Consider the following 18,633-nt stretch of genomic DNA (forward strand, 5'->3'; position numbering starts at 1 on the left):
TGGACCTGCTCGTGATTCATCTGTGGATGCATGACAAGGTGCAGTTAGCTTTCCTGACCGCGTCCTCACATTGGCAGCCCATGTTCATCTTGGAATCAATAGCAACTCCAAGATCCTTTTCTGCCTTTGTGCTGACGAGAAGGAGTGTAAACTCCTCCAGTTTAGTTTTCACTTACAGTACAATAAGAATATGTGGATAAACAGTCACTGCATGTAGAAGGTCTGCAGTGAGTCTCTTTTGCTTTTTAAGTTACAGAAGTTCAATAATTTGTCTGTTGTCTAAAACTCCTTAAATTCACATTTGTACTAATGAACAAATATTGCATGATCAGCTAATAAAATGTCCTTTTGTTGAGTGTCCACACTAAGAGGTAGAATGGGGATCACTGCTTGAACCTTACTTTTGATGTTAGCATGATTCACTTCTCAAAGTTAATGTTGCATTCATATGGTAATACGCATATAATGTGTTAATTAATATTACTTTCATTTTAATGAATGTCCATACCACATGAAACCTCATTTACTAACAATTCTCATAAGTTCTTAAACTGAAGTGGCATAAAGCAAAAAAGTTGAGTGTAAAATCAGAAATGAAAGAACAAAATTGGTTTTCAAATATTTAGTGCTAGATCCAACTTCTGGTAAACTTCTGAGAAGATTCCCACCAACTTCAACAGAAGCTAAATCAGACCCTTAGGGCTCTACTGATAATATGCTGAGGCTCAGCAACAATTCATCCAAGGGATAATGAATGTATCAAATAATTGAAATATGTACTTAAGTATTTAAAAATTAATTCATCACAAAATGGCAATACTTTAAAGATTACATTAGATGCGGGGTTGACGTCATCATTTAAATTAAAGAAGTTTATTTTACAATAATAATAATTTACACTTACAGAGGGTATTCTTTGCAAGAGTTTCACTATGCTTATAGGCATGAACTTAACCTTACAAAATCTCTAAGTGTTAATATCTCTAATTTACATATAACGAAACTAAGATACAGGAGAGTGAGTGCATCTACACGAGATGCTACTGCACTGTGGCTAGCATGCAGTAGTGCCGGGGAACGTCTATTAAATGATGCTACTGCACAGTAGTGTATTAGCACTGTCTGCACTGTGACGCGCTACTGTGCAGTATTATTTGCCTACTGTATAGTCAGCGTCTCATGTAGACATGGCCAATAAGGGTTAAATTTTTACCAGGTATGTGTACACAACAACAAATGTACATGTGCGCATAGCTAACAGACTACCATATTTCACGGTGTACAAGTTGATGCGGTGTATAGGGTGACCCCATTTTTCTGATTCAAAAAGTTACAATTTTCATAGATCCAGGTTATAAACTGACCTAACCTTTTGGATCAGAAATATGGGGTAAACTTATACTGGCCTCTGAGTGCTCTCACTGTGGGCCAGGCACCCGGGGGGGTGGACACATGCTGCAGCATCGTTTGCAGGGGATGGGCTTGGGCTTGGTGCTCAGCTGGCGCAGCCCAGACCATGTCACTGACAAGGGACAGGACCAGGCTCGGTGCTTAGCTGGTGTGGCCTAGGCAGCGCCACTCACAGGGGATGGGGATGGGGATTGGGCCAGGCTCAGCACAGCTGGTACAACCCAGGCAGCACTACCTGCAAAGGATGGGGCTAGGTTTGCACTTGGCTGATGTGGTAGCGCTGCTTGCAAAGCATGGGAGCTGGGCTCGCTGTGCAGCTGAGTGGTGTCTCTATGGTGACGTGAAGGCTCACAAGCCATGCTCAGGACAAGCCTGGGCCCCAGAGCCTCCAGCAATGGGGATGCCATCTCATGATAGGTGAAGAAGGCCAGGTTGGGTCAGAGCCAGGCCAGGGTTTGGCCAAGGCTGGGGCTGGGCTGGCACTGGGGTGGGGGTCAAAAGTATTAATATGGTGTATAAGTCTAAGTGGAAATTTAAAGGTAAATATTTTGGCTTCAAACCGACTTATACACTGTGAAATATGGTAAATGAATAAGAGGTCCCAGAATGGGAATTCTTGTCTATAATAATGTAAGTAGCAGGGAAAACAGGTGGAAGTATGGTATATGGGACAATTTTAAGAATACCCATCATTAGGTTATTTAAATAAATTTTGATGAAGGGAAGATAGATTGATTTAAAGACACATTGTAGTACAATGACGGAAGAATTTTGAATGGAGGGGATCTGGATAAAGGAGCCCAAGATAGGAGTGACTGCCACTGCTTGGCCTCATGCACCTAGTGTTTGGAGGAATGATGATGCTGGTGATAATGTCTGCATGGAAATATACAACATGGCCAAGCACTTTATATATACACAAATGTATAGACCATCCTCTGGGTAATGAACTAACCACATACAAATACTTGACTCACATGTGTACAATGTAATTTCCTTGCATAATTAGGTTAGATGAAAATACCAAGTTCTTTGTTTTTCATTTTGACAGTCTATTCTTAAGTAAACTGACCAAGATCTTATAGATTTTCTGACTTCTAATCCTATGTTTTAATCACATCCTTCTCTCCTGTTTCATTAAAAGGATCAAGGACTGCAGGAAGGGATGATTTCCTTTGATATGCAGAGATGCACTGGAATAAGGAAAACAATATAATACATACTAGGTGCATCTACACATGTCCCTGACTGTGTAGTTGGTACTGCACAGTCCCAGCGCACATGGATCGTTTCTGACCCTGCTGTGCAGTAGCTCATTGCTACTGCACAGTAGTGGCAGTGTCACAGTTAGTGCCCACCAATACTACATCACTATAGCATCTCATGTAGATGGGCCCAGTATGTACATAATGCTACTACACTCCCCATTTCACTTTGTTTTACAGTAGGACTTTTGCCTAGTATCTTCTCTAGATCTCTCCTTCCTGGCTCTTGCTACAGAGTTAACAAACCGAAAAGTATATATATCTTAATGCTTCTCATTAAAGCGATTAAGAAGAAAGGGTCTTAGTTTTCTACTTTGTGGGTACAATTATGTGCAATTACACATACAATTAAGATGGAGCAATAAACTCTGACACAGTCCATGACAGAATCAACTGCTCCCAGGTGCAGGGTCCACATGTGCACCTGGGACTGCAGCATTCTGGGCTGAGACAAAGTAACCAAGGCCTGGTATGGGGCACAGGGGGTCAGCCCTGGACTCCAGGTAGCAGCATCGGGCAGCATTGGGGCTGGCTGGGGTAGAAAAGCAGGCAGCCCCCACACTTTAGCATCCTTGTACTGCAGCCAGCCCCTGTCACCAACTACACGTATTTCAGAGCATACAAATATTCCGCCGTTCAATAGTACTATCTCCATATTATCTTACAGCACAGTTAATAAATTTACTGTGCCCTAACACCAGTACATGTGTAGGTGGTGATGCTTTACTGAAGAGCTAATTAGTCTACTCTGCAGTAACATGCATGTGTAGATGCACTCTGTGATATACAATTTGTGGCTTACTCACTCCTTACTAAAATGCCAAGTCCCACTGATTGCAACAAAACTACTTTAATTCCAGAACAGGGGGCCATTTTGGCAAATAGTTACTTTGCCCAAACTCTTCCAGTGGATGCACAAAATGAATGTCATTCTCTTTATTGGGACTCCTTTGTAGGAGTACATACCTGGAAGGCTGTGTAAGCTCCACTATCTAGCCTTTAATATTTATTTGTATAAGAATTTCAGGGTTAGGTTCCTTTACTCTTAATTCTGCTTGTATGAAATTAACCCTTTCCTGATTTCTGTACAACTGAGGTGTGTTAATCTATTTCACTTTGTAGCCTCTACACTGTGCATACAAGTAAGAATTGAGTCAGAAGCAGTCGTGCTGTTTTAAAAGCTTTTTTTCTTTCCCACAAATAAAGACACCATCTCTTTTTCCAAGGAAACAGTTCGAATTAACCAATAACCCCCTACAAGTATAACATGTTGGTGATATAGAACAAGTATTGATTAAAACAAAAAGTCCTTTTTAAACAGTATTAATTCTTACCAACTCCAGTAGTTATTGATTCTGCATCAATGTCATTAGCCTTTTTCTTTGCCACTTCAGCTAGTGCCAATTCACCCTTATCTAGTGCAAGGTAATGGATGTCCTTTGGAAATAAAGCAAAAAAAAGATTAATCTAAAATGAATCTTGGACAAGTAACAAAGGAGAATTTGAACAAAAAAGAGGCTCTTTTATTGCTTAGATTACAAACACAGATGGAACTGATGAACCTACTGTTACATTTTAATTTTCTCTTATTCTTTCCAAATGCAAATTTATTATCTTACTCATGTTGTTGAATACAAGGTCTCTGGTTAACAATACATAAAACATCGACCATCCATGAACTGATAAAAGGAGGCTGTCAGCACTGCCTGGATAAATGAAACCAAGTATTTTTGATGCCTATGCTTATGTTTGATGCAATACAAATTGCAGGGACTTTCGCTGGGTTATAATTTGCAGTATCTTCTTTTGTGTGGCTCTTTGTTTACATATGACCTAAATTTCAGGAAGTCCCTAGATCTGAAGCTTGTATTTGGGGTGTGAAAGTATTTCTACCTGCGTAACTCTCGGGTTAAAGTTGTGTTGGCAACTCATTTTATGTAGAGGGGGCACGCCTACATGTGTACTTTAATGTGCAGTAGTCTATTTTAATGTGTATTAAAGCATCACTAAAAACATGGGACATTTATACACATGCCTTTCCCACACGTTGAAGCAGACTCTATTAATAGAGTCTGTGGAGCACATGAGCTGACGCGCCCAGCGCTGTGTTGCACACATCTGTATAAATAGCAAAATGTGTATCAGTGTGCAGAAAATGGTGGTGGTGTGCTTTTGAACTAAAACATGATGATGCCATTTTGAAGTGTGGTGCATCATCACATATAACACAACGCATATTTTTCTCCAATTAAAAAGAAACTAGAAGCTTTATTAACACAAGAGGCTTAGGGCTATATTATTCAGTTTAAGGTCAAAGCAAAAACAAATATAACTTTATTGGAATGTACACTAATTTGATATTTTACACATTATGTATAAAAGCACACCAAACAAGTCAAATAATTAAAAGATAGCATTTCATTAATTATGTAATTATTAGAATTAAATGTATGTCTCTTATTCAGATTTATCAAACAAAATCTATTTTTTCTCCCATTGCGGCACACTTCCCCTATTGTTGAATTAAACCAAGTTTTAATTCCTTAGAGGGTAGAAAAACTTTTCTGATGTAGCCATAGATGCAGGAAATGCAGGCAACTTGAGTATAATATGAATGTTTGAAAACTATTTCTTGTTGCAGATTGTTAGACTATCAATGGCTGTATTTGGCACTTCTTGTTTTCTTCATGCCTTCCCACTTCTTCCACATTTGAAATTCTGCCAGAAATACCTTTTCCTCTGACAAGTCTTCATCATACATCTCTAAAATACAGTTAAGTTTTGTAGCTGGATATTAAATTTAAAAAAAAGGTATTAGAATGCCTAGATCTGTTACAGTGCTGCCATGCAACGTAAATCTCTGTGTCATTTCTTGAATCATGAAGTCCAAAAATGGGGTCTAGGTGTTAATTTGAAAATAGTCCTCAACACTGCCACATGAAACACTGCATCTGTGTTGATGCTGGGCTACAAGCTGAGGAAATTTTACCTCAGCGTCATGTTTTCTTGCGACTGACTGAATGTTATTAAATAGTTCTGTGCACTCTTCTTTAGAGTTAAACCTTTTATCTTCAACCAACTCAACTGCTACTTTTAGCTTGTTATAACAACATAGCACAGTGCCAGCATTCACCTTCTGAAGCTCCTCGGACATGGAAGGGTGATTCCTAATAGTGATTCAGGGATCAAGTTGACGATAAATTCAAAATTGCATTTGTTTTTGTAGTGCATATTTGCTTGATCTCTGATAGTTTTGCCACAGGCAGCTGCATTGCTTCCAGAACTGCAATGTTAGCTTTACAGAACTCAGTGAACACCATGATACTGTCATGTTGCTCCACTTACTTTGTACACAGGGCAGGTGTTTGTACTCTCTGGACACACAGAATTGATAGTGTCTATTTCCCTTGCATGTGCATAGCAGGAGGCACGACTGGGGTTGTGCATTAGATCCCATCGCACCTTATTGCCAGTACAAGGGAAGCCCAGGTGACCCCCCAGCCCCAGGGCTTTTCTGCACTGTGGAGCCCTTGGGATCACAGCAGCTGTAGTCCCCAGGCCCTGGGGATTATGGCTGCTATGATCCCTAGGGCTCGGGGCAGGGTGGGTGTGAAACCCCTGGACCCTGGGTATCGTGGTCGCCATAATCCCTAAGGCTCAGAGGTTTTTCGCTGGGCATAGTGCACCCTTGTGGCTGGGAGCTCCATCAGCTGATGAGGCTCCTAGCAGCAGGGGAGACCCTGCTACATGTGCAAAGTAAAGCTCAATCACAACCGGGTATAAAGTTAGTGCATATTTTCAAGGTCTGGCTTTATAGCTGGTTGGAGCTTATTGTTATATGATAGCAACTTTGCATGTGTAACTAGTCTCCACATAACTGCACAATTAACCAGTTAATTGTGCAATACCTGTAAAGTTAGAGGGGGCCTCAAGTATTTCTCTCATTTGGCTGATGCCTAAACACAACTGATGCTTTTTTTTTTTTTTTAATTTCAGGTGCGAAATTGTAATATGACAAGATACAGAGTAAGAGATACACAATGACTATACTCAGCATCTGGAAATCTGATTTTATGTAAGCCTATACACTGTTCAGAGGTTAGACATTAGTGGCTCCATCACAACATTGATTCCTTAATTTTGTCAAATCTAGAAATTTTTTTTCCCCATAAGAGACCTAAAATAGTTTTTGCTAAACCAGCACCAGTTAGGACGTAAACAGGTAAAAAGCCCACGAAAACTTCACAAATGGTGATGTAGTTTTTGATATAGTGCACACAGATATATGTTCTACATTTGAAATGTCTGTAGCTTCTTCTGTTATTATTGTAAATAAATATGACTCATTTATTTCATTTTCCAGTTGCTTCTGATGTGCATCACACACTTCTGAATAGTTTGGCTAGTATATTTTGAATTTTGGGGTGCATTTAGTAAGAGTTCATGCAATGTTACATCAGCAGGTTGGCAGTAGAGGCGTAACGGTGACTGGAAAATACGTTCAGTTTATACTTATCTAATTCACCATCTCTAGAACTGGCAAACTTTTCTTATCTACAAACTGTCGGGACCCTGGGCAGCTGGCCAGCAGCTCTCCCTGACTCCCACCCGGGCAGATAAGGGTCCGGGGGCCTTAGAAGGCTGTCAGGCGGGTACTTGTGACGCTTGGAGTGGAATTAATTAGGCGGACGCTTATCAGTTGTAAAGCAAAACCATAAAATGAGCCGTTAGTTATGTTTTTGGCCTAAATTGACAGAAGGTTTAGGACCGAGTTGGAGGTTTTGAAGTCAGCTTCGTTTGTTGAGGAATCTGTTGGTAACAGCAGGAATAGAGCGACGATCCTGCTTGCGACATATGAGCAGGCGGCCATTGTGGCGTCGACCTGGGTGTGTTGTAGGTGGGTGCTCGGTGATTCTTGCGATCGGGCAGTCACAGATTGCCGCTTCGTCACCGCTGGGTCTGTAAGGGGATAAAATAAACGAACAGACAAACAAACAAAGAAAACTAAAAGCAATAAAATTGTTTTTGTATATCTATGAGCATAATGTCGTAGTGGTTGGAATAGTTTATCGATGCCCCCTTCGAGTAGTTGCTTGTTGGGGCAGGCTGCGGTGTTATCCGGAATGCGCTGTTAGGCGTGGGTGCCTCCGGGGTCCGGACCAGTTGGCGGGATAGGTCGAGGTCGGTAGCCTAGTATATGTGTCAGTTGTCGTTGTCCCACATCTTTTAGGACGTGTAGCCGTTGTTTGGTAAGCGCGAAGTGGTTTAGGAGGAACCCAAACATGGCTCTTTTCTCCGGTGTCCTCTGGGGTGGCAGTCTTGATTTTTTTTGTGAGTTGAATTGGGAATGTCTTGGCCTTTGATGTTTGACTGGATATGCAGTAAGATAGCTTATGGCCACGGCTGAGTTTGTGGCTGTTGACTTTATAAGGGCTTGTAGTCGTGGAAGTTGATTTAAAAGATTTTTTGTTGGCTGAGTAACGAGCAGGTTGAGGAGAAGGCGAAGGTTGATGGTATCCTCTTTTTTATAAATCTCTATGTATGCTTCGATGACGTCAAGGGTGCTGGTGGCAGTTGCACCCTCTGGGTTGGTTATTTGTTTGGTTATTGTTACAGGGTGAGCGGCAGCTGTAGTTGTTATTACGTCTGGTGGGAGGATCGGATTTTTGTTCGTTGCCCCCTCCCTGTGGTACGGAGGTGGGGCCGTTGGGAGCGATGTCATCTCCTGGGGCGGGGAAGCTGGGTGGAGTCCCGCCTGTTTTTTTGTGGCTCCACCCTTCTTTTTTAGGTCCTCCGGGCAGCTCATATTTTTTTCGGTGCCATTTTTTGGTGGCAATGGAGGGTTTTGGCACGTTGTCATCTCCGCAGCAGCTTTGCTGACTGTAGCTAGCTGGGTTTTTAAGTTTGTATTTTTACGCAGCAGGAGTGACACTGCGCAGAGCGGCACGTTAATCATCTTCCCTTTGTCTCACTTGGAGCCTCCCCACTCCTTTCCAACTCTTTTCTCTCCTCTCAGTGAGAAGTAGCTGCTGACGCACCCTGTCTCTACTCCGCTTGCTTGGTGATAAGCGATGTGGGCCCATAATTCATCTGTGTTATCTACGTGGCACCTCCCACTACATTAGGGGCAGTTTTTAATTAATTTTTACTCCACCACATTTTTCTTTGATCCTGTTCGTGACACCATGTCGGGACCCTGGGCAGCCGGCCAGCAGCTCTCCCTGACTCCCACCCGGGCAGATAAGGGTCCGGGGCCTTAGAAGGCCATCAGGCAGGTACTTGTGACGCTTGGAGTGGAATTAATTAGGCGGACACTTATCAGTTGTAAAGCAAGATTATTTACTCACGCCATTAAGGTGGTGAATAGCGGAGGTTAGAGATACTTGGTTAGTTACAGCTTAAGGTTCGTAGGTTGTATGTCAGTCTGCATAAGAGTTCGTCGGTCGGGCAGACAAATGGAGAGAAAGGTCGGGCCGGCCGGTCGTTGATTTACGTCTGAGAATTGGGTCGAGATGGGGGAAACTGACAAGTGATTAATTTGTCAGTTACTCTCACGCATATGTTCAGAGGTTTTTTAGGTGTGCGCGCGGAGGTTTCCCATTCTTCAAGGAAGTGAAGACAGGTTTTATTTGTGTAATAGCCAATTGCTTTTCGCCACGTCATAAATTTAATTAGAATCGCCAATTATTTAGCGGTCTTCGCTAGGGTGTTATCATAGGGTTATTCCTTGTTTTCTTTGACCAATTATAATGATTTATGTACAGCACAGAAGGCTAAGTTTTATCTCTGTTAGTGGCGCAGCAATAAATTTCTTTTTGACATGCGCAGCAAAAAAGCGGCTACTATCATTATTGTTAACCCTTAGTTAACCTAGTGCAGAAAAAAACTGTTTTGAATGGTTTTACTTGTTTGTGACATGGGCACTACTTAATTTGGTTGTGACACAAACAAATCAGTCTCAATTATCAGTGTAAGTTTCTTTCAGTTTTCTTCTACTCTGCACACCTTCCTTTGTTCACTGTGTGCATCTTTATTTTCATAACATTTGCAGAACATTTGTGCTTTTAAACAGGCAGTTCCATTAAACTATTTTTAGTATGATTTTTCAGTCCTCTCTTAAGTTTTTTTTGCCATTTTGATTAAGGCTTAGAGCAGCATTCAGTAACCTTTTAAGTAGTTCAGGTCATAGAGGATGGGTGGGTGCTAGGACCCTGCTACTGCTGCCACTTTTCCCCACAGTGGCACAAAGAAAGTGTCTGCCTGTGGCAGGGCACTGGTTGTGTCTGCCACTTTAATGTCCTGGAGCTGGCAGCTGCCAGGTGCCTGATGAGGGCAGCCATTTTGGGTTCTGGGGCTGCCCATATAAACAGGGAAGCTTGGCTGCTAGAGGCCAGGCAACAACATCGCCTGGCTGGAGAGCTGCTGGTATCATCTGGAGGTAAGGGAGGAGCTGTAGGGGATGGTAAGGAGGCTCCTGGTCCTGGGTATGACCTAAAACTGCACCCTGCTGGGAGTGGGTGGCCTGGTGGGGCTCTCAGTGGCGCGGGAGCCCCCAGGAAATGGCAGGCCAGTTACCACCCTGGTGAAAGGCAGGTCAGGGCGCCTTAACCCCTAGCCCCCATGACCGGATGGGTGACCCCTTTGTTTGGAGGGCCCAGAGGGTGGACCCAAGGAGAGTGAGAAAAGGGCCATAGACTCACGCCTGTCTGAATTTCCCCTGACTGCCCCGTGCTGGGGCCAGGACCAGAAGGGCTGAAGGGCCGGGGGCCCACCGCGAGGGACACCCAAGAGCTGCGGGCCTGGGGTTCCGACTGGCCTGGAGATGGGCCAGGCCTAGTGAGCCGAAGGTCCAGGTGGGAGGATCACACCTGAAGGGGAAGCAGCTCAGGGAGCTATGTTGCCCGGTATGACGGTGGAAGAGGCCGCCTGAGGGGAGGAATCCAGGCGGGGTTCAATTAGGAGGATTCTGGGGCCCAGTGTGGGGCCGGTGATGATGAGAACACCTAGAAGCCATCTGTGAGGCTTGGGCTGTGGTGTAGGGGAGGAATTGAGCGGCAGATAGCATCCCCTGGCATCGGGGCAGAAAATGGGCAGCCTCCCGCTTATTAACATATATTAATTAATTATACCATCAAGGCATGGCAGGCGAGAAGGCGGGCGGTTAGCCCAGGAACAGGTGGGTGGGCCACACAGAGAACAGCCCTGAGCAGGCCCCCTGTTATACTGCTAGTGCCACTTCTCCCTGCAATAGTGATCATTGCTGAATCCCCCCTCTGCCAAATGCTCCTAAGGCTTCACATCCACTGGCCTGATCAAATGGTTCCATAGGCTGGATTCAGCCTGTGCGCCACAGGTTGTCAATCCCTGATTAAGAGCACAGCACAGCTACAGTAAAAACAGTCTTCATGGATGTGAAGTTGGGGAATATTTACCAGAGGTGGGTAGCGGACAGGAAAATTTCAGAAGAAAAGATGACTTGATTAGTGGAAGAGCTAGACCATTAAAAAAGAGAGAGGTTGTTAACACTTGTTAGGGCTATGTGAAGCTCTGGTCACTGATTCGATCTGGCGGAGATTCGGCCCGATTTCGGCTCCGATTTTTTGGCAGAGATTCAGCAGATGGAGTGTCCCACGGGAGTGCAGGAGCATGGGGGGGGGAGGGGAGAAGGGGGAGTCCCCAGTGCACTTGGTGGCGGACCCAGAAGTGGACCAGAAACACTTCTGGTCCACTTCCAGGTCTGCCACGGAACATGCGGGGGACCCTCCCCTTGCCCTGGCGACTGGTGCCTCCTAGTCTGGGGGGACATCCAGGGTCCTCCTGCGGTCAATCGCTGAGCCAGGAGGTGGAGGGGGGGAACCCCCCAGTATGCTCCCTGGCAGACCAGGAAGTGAACCAGAAGTACTTCCGGTCTACTTCTGGGTTTGAGGCCATGCTTCTGTGGGATGCTCCATCAGCCCCAGCATCACAGTGTTCATGAGCCATGCCTGGTATCTCAAGGTATGTAGGAAAAACATTTAAAGTTGTGTCTATGGCCGAATTGCATCTAATCTTCAGCTTCGGATTTGGCCAAATTAAATCAGGACAGTGATCTGAATCAACGAATCAAATCACTGTCCCCTGATTTGGGCCGAATCCAAATCTAATATGGCCTGTTTCGCACACTCCTAACACTTATGGAGTGAAGAACGATTAGCTGGAATCAGATATATTATAATGAGTCATTAAGTCAACTGACTTCCTCAATATTGGCTTAATAGAAATGCTATTGCTGCCACCATGCAATTAGTTTTAAATTTTGGATGGAACAGAAGTCAAAATGGGGTGTGACCATACCATGGCATCCTCACTGGATCTGCCTCTGTCTGAGTGAGAAGATGAAGGTCCTTGCTGCCATGATATTGGAGCTATTGAGGCTAATAATGCTCTCTAAGGCTGCCTATACATCTGCTTGGAAGTGCGGGGGGTGTCTAATTATAGCAGTTTCTGGGCAGCTGCTTTAATTAAAATGCCACAGCATCACGTTTATTCAGCCCCACTTACATTTAAAAATGGCTGCAGGACATGTGCCCCCATAGCCATTTTTAAATGTGTGGGGCTTAATACAAGTGACACTGTGGCAATGCTGCACTTGCTAATTAGAACATGTAAGAGCACACGTATAGGCAGCCTAACTTTAACATCCCCATAGATCAGGGGTGTCAAACTCTTCAGGCCCTGCAGGCTGGATGAGTCATGTGGGGCTGGTCTGTGGGGATGGATTAGGCCCAGAGACAGCCCTACCTGCCAGATCCATTGTACAGGACTAATCTGGCATGGGCACCACATTCAGTGCACATTGTCACGGGATGGGGTCCTCAAGGACGGCTGTGATCTCCTAAGGTCCCTTGACCATGCCAATGTGGCCCAATGGGCACCCTCAGTTCTCGCCTGCCACATTTTTGATGGAAAATATAAAAATAGGGAGGCTGCCTTTAAGTCCTCTTGGACACAGTTTGATGGATTCTATGAACCCTGTGGGTTCTCGGACCCCTTGTAGGTCCTGTTTCACAATGGGTCTTTCGGGGGCACCCTAGCCTTATGGGCTATATGCATGGCTCCAACTGCCCCTTTACCACGCCCCAAGCCTTGCAGATGTTACTGGCATTGTCTTCACCAGGCCTCATTATAATTCGGCCCCTCAGTGCCAGGCTCTCCGCAGCCGTCTCTGTGCCCCTCGGCACCAGGCTCTCCGCAGCCCTGTCTCTGTGCCCTCTCTGGTGCCGGGCTTTCCGCAGCCCAAATGCTGCGCCCTCTCTGGTGCCAGGGTCCCAACATGGCCATGAGCCCCTAATGAGGCCTCCTCCTTCCCCAAATAGCCTCACCTAAACCACCTGTCTTATAAAACGGCAACCAAAACATAAGCCCCTGGGATATAACATAACACAAGCTACATTAGCTGTGGGGACCACAAAGCTGTGGGGAGATGTGGACACGTCGGAGGGCAGGGAACAGCTGCAGGCAGACCTGGATAGGTTGGATAAGTGGGCAGAAAACAACAGGATGCAGTTCAACAAGGAGAAATGCAAAGTGCTGCACCTAGGGAGGAAAAATGTCCAGCACACCTACAGCCTAGGGAATGACCTGCTGGGTAGCACAGAGGTGGAAAGGGATCTTGGAGTCCTAGTGGACTCCAAGATGAACATGAGTCGGCAGTGTGACAAAGCCATCAAAAAAGCCAATGGCACTTTATCGTGCATCAGCAGATGCATGACGAATAGGTCCAGGGAGGTGATACTTCCCCTCTATCGGGCGCTGGTCAGACCGCAGTTGGAGTACTGCGTGCAATTCTGGGCACCACACTTCAAGAAGGATGCGGATAACCTGGAGAGAGTCCAAAGAAGGGCCACTCGTATGGTTAAGGGCCTGCAGACCAAGCCCTGTGAGGAGAGACTAGAGAAACTGGACCTTTTCAGCCTCCGCAAGAGAAGGTTGAGAGGCGACCTTGTGGCTGCCTATAAGTTCATCACGGGGGCACAGAAGGGGATTGGTGAGTATTTATTCACCAAGGCGCTCCCGGGGATTACAAGAAATAATGGCCACAAGCTAGCAGAGAGCAGATTTAGATTGGACATTAGGAAGAACTTCTTCACAGTTCGAGTGGCCAAGGTCTGGAACGGGCTCCCAAGGGAGGTGGTGCTCTCCCCTACCCTGGGGGTCTTCAAGAGGAGGTTAGACGAGTATCTAGATAGCTGGGGTCATCTAGACCCAGCACTCTTTCCTGCTTATGCAGGGGTCGGACTCGATGATCTATTGAGGTCCCTTCTGACTCTAACATCTATGAATCTATAAGATGTGCTCAGCCCCTTTACATTACCCAGAGCAGAACTTAGTCAGGCCTATTCCCTTCACTTGCTCTAGGAGGGCTCCTTCTCCCCTGGCCACCAGCAGAGAACTGCCTCCTAGTCTCTGTCCTGGGGTTTATATGGGCCCAGGGGCCTGCCCCTTCTGCCCAGCTGACCAGGTACAGGTGCAGGCTAATTTCCTCATGAGCTGGTTGCCATGGCAACCTGCACCTGGGCTCCTGTCTGGCTCTTTGGGCTCTTCCCAGGCAGTTTCTGCTCTTTCAGGAGCAGGCATCTAAGTGCCCTGCGACACCCCCCCCGCCCAGGCTGGCCCTATGTGCTGCATGCAGCATGTGCCCTGGATCAATCCCACGTGCTGTATGCAGAGCACGCTGGGCCTTGACCCATGCATTGTATACAGCGTGTGCCAGTCCCAGCCCCACATACAGCATTTGCTGGCCCTGGCCCTATGCACCATACACACCGTGCTTCCTCCCTAGCCCTGAATGCTGTGTGCAGCACAGTGCATATTTTGTGCAGCACAGTGCATGTGGCATGCAGAATGGGCTGGCACACATGCTACATGCAGCATGTGGAACCAGGGCTGGTTTGTGCTGCATGCAGTGTGCAAAGTCCAGTCTGAGACCCATGGACAGCACCATGGTCTGAATGACAGAGCTCTTCAGGCCAGATCTGGCCTACAGGCTGTATTTTTGACACCCCTGCCATAAATATTAAGTAACCTAAATTAACAAGATTTTGTGGCCACTGCCATGACTTTGAGATAATCACAAGTTGCTACATATTCAATTTATGGGGTAGGTCACAATCTGGAACCTAGTAGGTTTGGATTAGGAATACAAATCTGAGACCTGAATATTATTTCCATATCATTGGTCCCACATTGCCTCCTACATTATGAAGTCAGGGACCAGGCCTCTCTGTTTTGGGATTAGGGATATCTTTTAATGATTTAACAAGCGGCTGGATTTTTATCCTGTACATGGCTACTAGCATCATTTTATGCCATGGCTACATGTGAGAGAAAAACTTCCTTTGTCTCCACCATATTATCTGTAAAGTCTGAATCAGTGGATTAGAAATGGCAGAAACATAAGCTTGTTATTTTTCCTAAGAAAGATGCAAATCCAATGACATACTTTATTTTTTATCATTATTCTGCACTCTAACTAGATGCAGGAACATAAGAGGAAAGGAATATTTTCTTGAGCTAATGTCCCACAAGGAAAACTACTGAAATCTCAGACTCAGAAAGCATCTGATGTGAAGATCCTTCTAAATCTGAATTTACTGACCCTTTATTTGAGGTGACAGACTCTGAGAGATATGAGTGTCAGGGCTGTATCTCACCCAGTTCTTGAAGCAGAACAGAAGACAGAAAGATGGAAAGAAATACGAGACGTAAGTAGTGACAGACATGAGAAAAAAAGGAAGGAAGATAGTCATGCTTCAAAAGCAAGATTAAGAGAACAAAATCGCATCTAATTTAATTTAATCATAATTCACTTTATAAAAAAAAAAATCTCTCCCTTTGCACAGTTACCTTGTTTCACCACCTTCGTCCTTCAATTCCATATATACATGCTTGTGACCCTTTCACTTGCGTAGTATTAACTTTTTATTGTTTAAAGTATAAAGGGAAAGAATTAGGAGTTCTTGAAAAGCTGGCCTGTCTGCTAGGTGATCATCTTCCCTGTGGTAAGTGGCACTAACAACAGTACTGAAAGGCAAGAAATATTGGGCATCAGAAAGACACTAAGGTAGGGAGAAGCTTAAGGAATGCCTTAAAGGACAGCAATTCTCCAAAAAAAAGGCATGCTGACTTTCAGAATAACAGAAGTCTGGATGTGCCTGGAACATCTGAGCAGTGAGGGGTGTGCTTTAACAAGAATGTACAAGTGTTTTAGGGCAAAGCAGTGAGTCAAGAAATTGCAGTGAACACTATATTTCCTCTGTATTTAGGCCTAACAAGGTTGTCAGTACAGAGGGAGTCACAAAAGTTAGGAATTTATCAAGATTAAACAGTTAAAAGTTGATACCATCAGCTTGTCAAGACAACAGCTCTAAATTGACTGATTCTGGAATGAGTCTAAAGCTTCCAAATATTGACATATAAAGGTAGGCTCTGCTCTCATATAGCAGATCAGAGAGATTCGGGAGTGGGGTGCCTTTCTCTTGTGCTTTTAAAAATCTGGTTCTGTTAACCTGAAAATAAGAGTGATTGCAGATTTTCAAGAATCCTCTTTACATAATGAAACATAGGGAGAAGTTTTACAAAAAAAAAAATAAAAGCAAATGGCAAGAGTTCCATTAAAAGGACTGTCAACAGAATTGTCATCTTGTTTACTGTACATTTACCACCCCTTGAAGAAGACCAAAGTGATGTCTCAAACTGCACCTGGCACAACACCCCAGGAATCACACGTCTCAGGAAAAGGCCAAAAACTGTCAATGGTTGACAAGATTGTCTATCTAGGCAGCATGCTCTCCTGTGCTGTCCACATTGATGAAGTCAACGTGAGACTAGAGAAGGCTAGCGTGGCCTTCATCAGACTCCGTAAGTCAGCCTGGGACCACAGAGATATCGGAATGTTGATGAAGCTGAAGGTTTACAAAGCCATCATTCTCCTGGCCCTCCTTTACACTGTGGCGAAGTGGGGCTCCACAACTAGCCACAGTGCTAGTTTCCCACCCTAATGCCAGGCGGCACTATCTGCAGCTCTGTTCCTCCCCTACACCGCTGCCCAAGCCTCGCAGATGGCATCCAGATGACAGTGGTCCTGGCCTACAGCGAGACCAAGTTTAGCCCTCATTGTCAGGCCACAAACACACGCACATTCATACCGCCCTCCTCTCACGAGGGCCTCACACACTCCACCCCCCTCTCACAGGGTCTCTTTCACGCATCGGCAACTTATACTGCCTTGCTCCCTTTTGGAGCGGGCCCCTTAGGCCATAGGCTTTAGCTAGCTCATACCTTGGGTGGCAGACGTACCATCTTTTGGGTCTCTCCCATGACCCTCACCGGGGTAGTGGCCAGCCAATTACCCGCCCACGTCTAAGCTTGCCCTGGCCCCTTCTGGGGCAACTCTATACACTTATACATACTGGGCTCCCAGCCCTCTGGTTTTCCCCCCTCGCTGGGGCTCCTCATCTCTGCTCCCTCACTGGGGCCGCCCCCTCACTGAGGCTCCTCATCCCCACCCCCCTCACTGGGGCTCCATATCTCTGCCCCCTCACTGGGGCCACAGGGGCTTCCTTTCCCAGTGGGCTCAGGTGGTCATTGCTGTGCCTGGCTCCAACTACCTCTTCTCGGGGGCTTGCACCCCACAGGGCTTAGATGGCTGCAGCCATGCCTGGCCCCAACTACTGCCAATGTTACATGACCCACCTGAAGGTGAGGTGCCCCTACCCACCTTTCACTGGGGTGGTAACTGGCTTGGTATTTCCTGGGGGCTCCCGCACCACTGAGAGCCTCACTAGGCCACCCACTCCCGGCAGAGTGCAGTTTTAAGTCATACCCAGGACCAGGACCAGGACCAGGACCAGGACCAGGACCAGGACCAGGACCAGGACCAGGACCAGGACCAGGACCAGGACCCTCCAAACCATCCTCTACACCTCCTGCCCTTACCTCCAGGATGTTGCATGGAGCCTGCTAGCCAGGCGATGTTGCTGCCTGGCTTGCCAGCAGGGAACTGCTCTATTTATATATGTGGCCAGAGGTCTAAAATGGCCGCTGCAATCAAGCACCTGCTAGCTGTTTGGCTCTGCTCTTAAAGTGGCAGGCACCAACAGTGCCCTGCCACACACACCTGCAAAATCTGGACTGTTTACAAGTGTCATGTCAAGAAACAAACCACTTTCACCTGTGCTGCCTGAGAAAGATTTCATAGATTTCATAGACATTAGGGCTGGAAGGGACCTCAGAAGATCGCTGAGTCCAGACCCCTGCACGAAGGGCAGGAAGTCAGCTGGGGTCACAGGATCCCAGCAAGATAAGCATCCAATTTTCTCTTGAAGGTGTTCAATGTAGGTGCTTGAACCACCTCCGATGGCAGGCCGTTCCAGACCTTGGGGGCTCAGACAGTAAAGAAATTCTTCCTTATGTCCAGCCTGAAACGGTCTTGCAGTAATTTGTAACTGTTTGACCTCGTCATCCTTTGGGGCACTCTGGTGAACAAATGTTCCCCCAGATACTGGTGGTCACCCCTGATAAACTTGTAGGTGGCCATCAGATCACCCCTGAGCTTGCGCTTTTCCAGGCTAAAGAACCCTGTGGCTCTCAGCCTGTCGTCGTAAAGTCTGTTTTCCTGACCTCTGATCATCCACGTGGCTCTTCTCTGGACTCTCTCAAGCTTCTCCACATCCTTTTTGAATTGTGGGACTCAAAACTGGACACTGTACTCCAGCTGCGGCCTCACCAAGGCTGAGTACAGGGGGAGAATGACGTACCAGGATTTGCTTGAGAAGCATCTATGGATGCAAGCCAGCATGTTGGTCACTTTACTAGCCACAGCATCGCATTGAAGGCTCATGTTCATCTTGTAGTCAATGATGACTCCCAAGTCTCTTTCTTCCATAGTGCTAGCCAGTGTAGCACTGCTGAGCCTATA

The 18,633-nt window shown here is 45.8% G+C and overlaps 1 protein-coding gene across 3 annotated transcripts in view; it reads right to left on the reverse strand.

The window, feature by feature from the left end:
• Nucleotides 1-18,633, reverse strand: part of WDPCP (WD repeat containing planar cell polarity effector) — a 292,599-nt gene that overhangs the window by 62,677 nt on the left and 211,289 nt on the right. For all 3 annotated transcript variants that reach the window (XM_014595109.3, XM_019500762.2, XM_019500763.2), the window contains exon 15: nt 4,010-4,112. In XM_014595109.3, coding sequence (XP_014450595.1) covers nt 4,010-4,112 — 103 coding nt within the window. The remainder of the gene's footprint in view (nt 1-4,009; nt 4,113-18,633) is intronic.

This window comes from Alligator mississippiensis, chromosome 1, assembly GCF_030867095.1.
Source record: "Alligator mississippiensis isolate rAllMis1 chromosome 1, rAllMis1, whole genome shotgun sequence".
Classification (NCBI taxonomy): domain Eukaryota; kingdom Metazoa; phylum Chordata; order Crocodylia; family Alligatoridae; genus Alligator; species Alligator mississippiensis.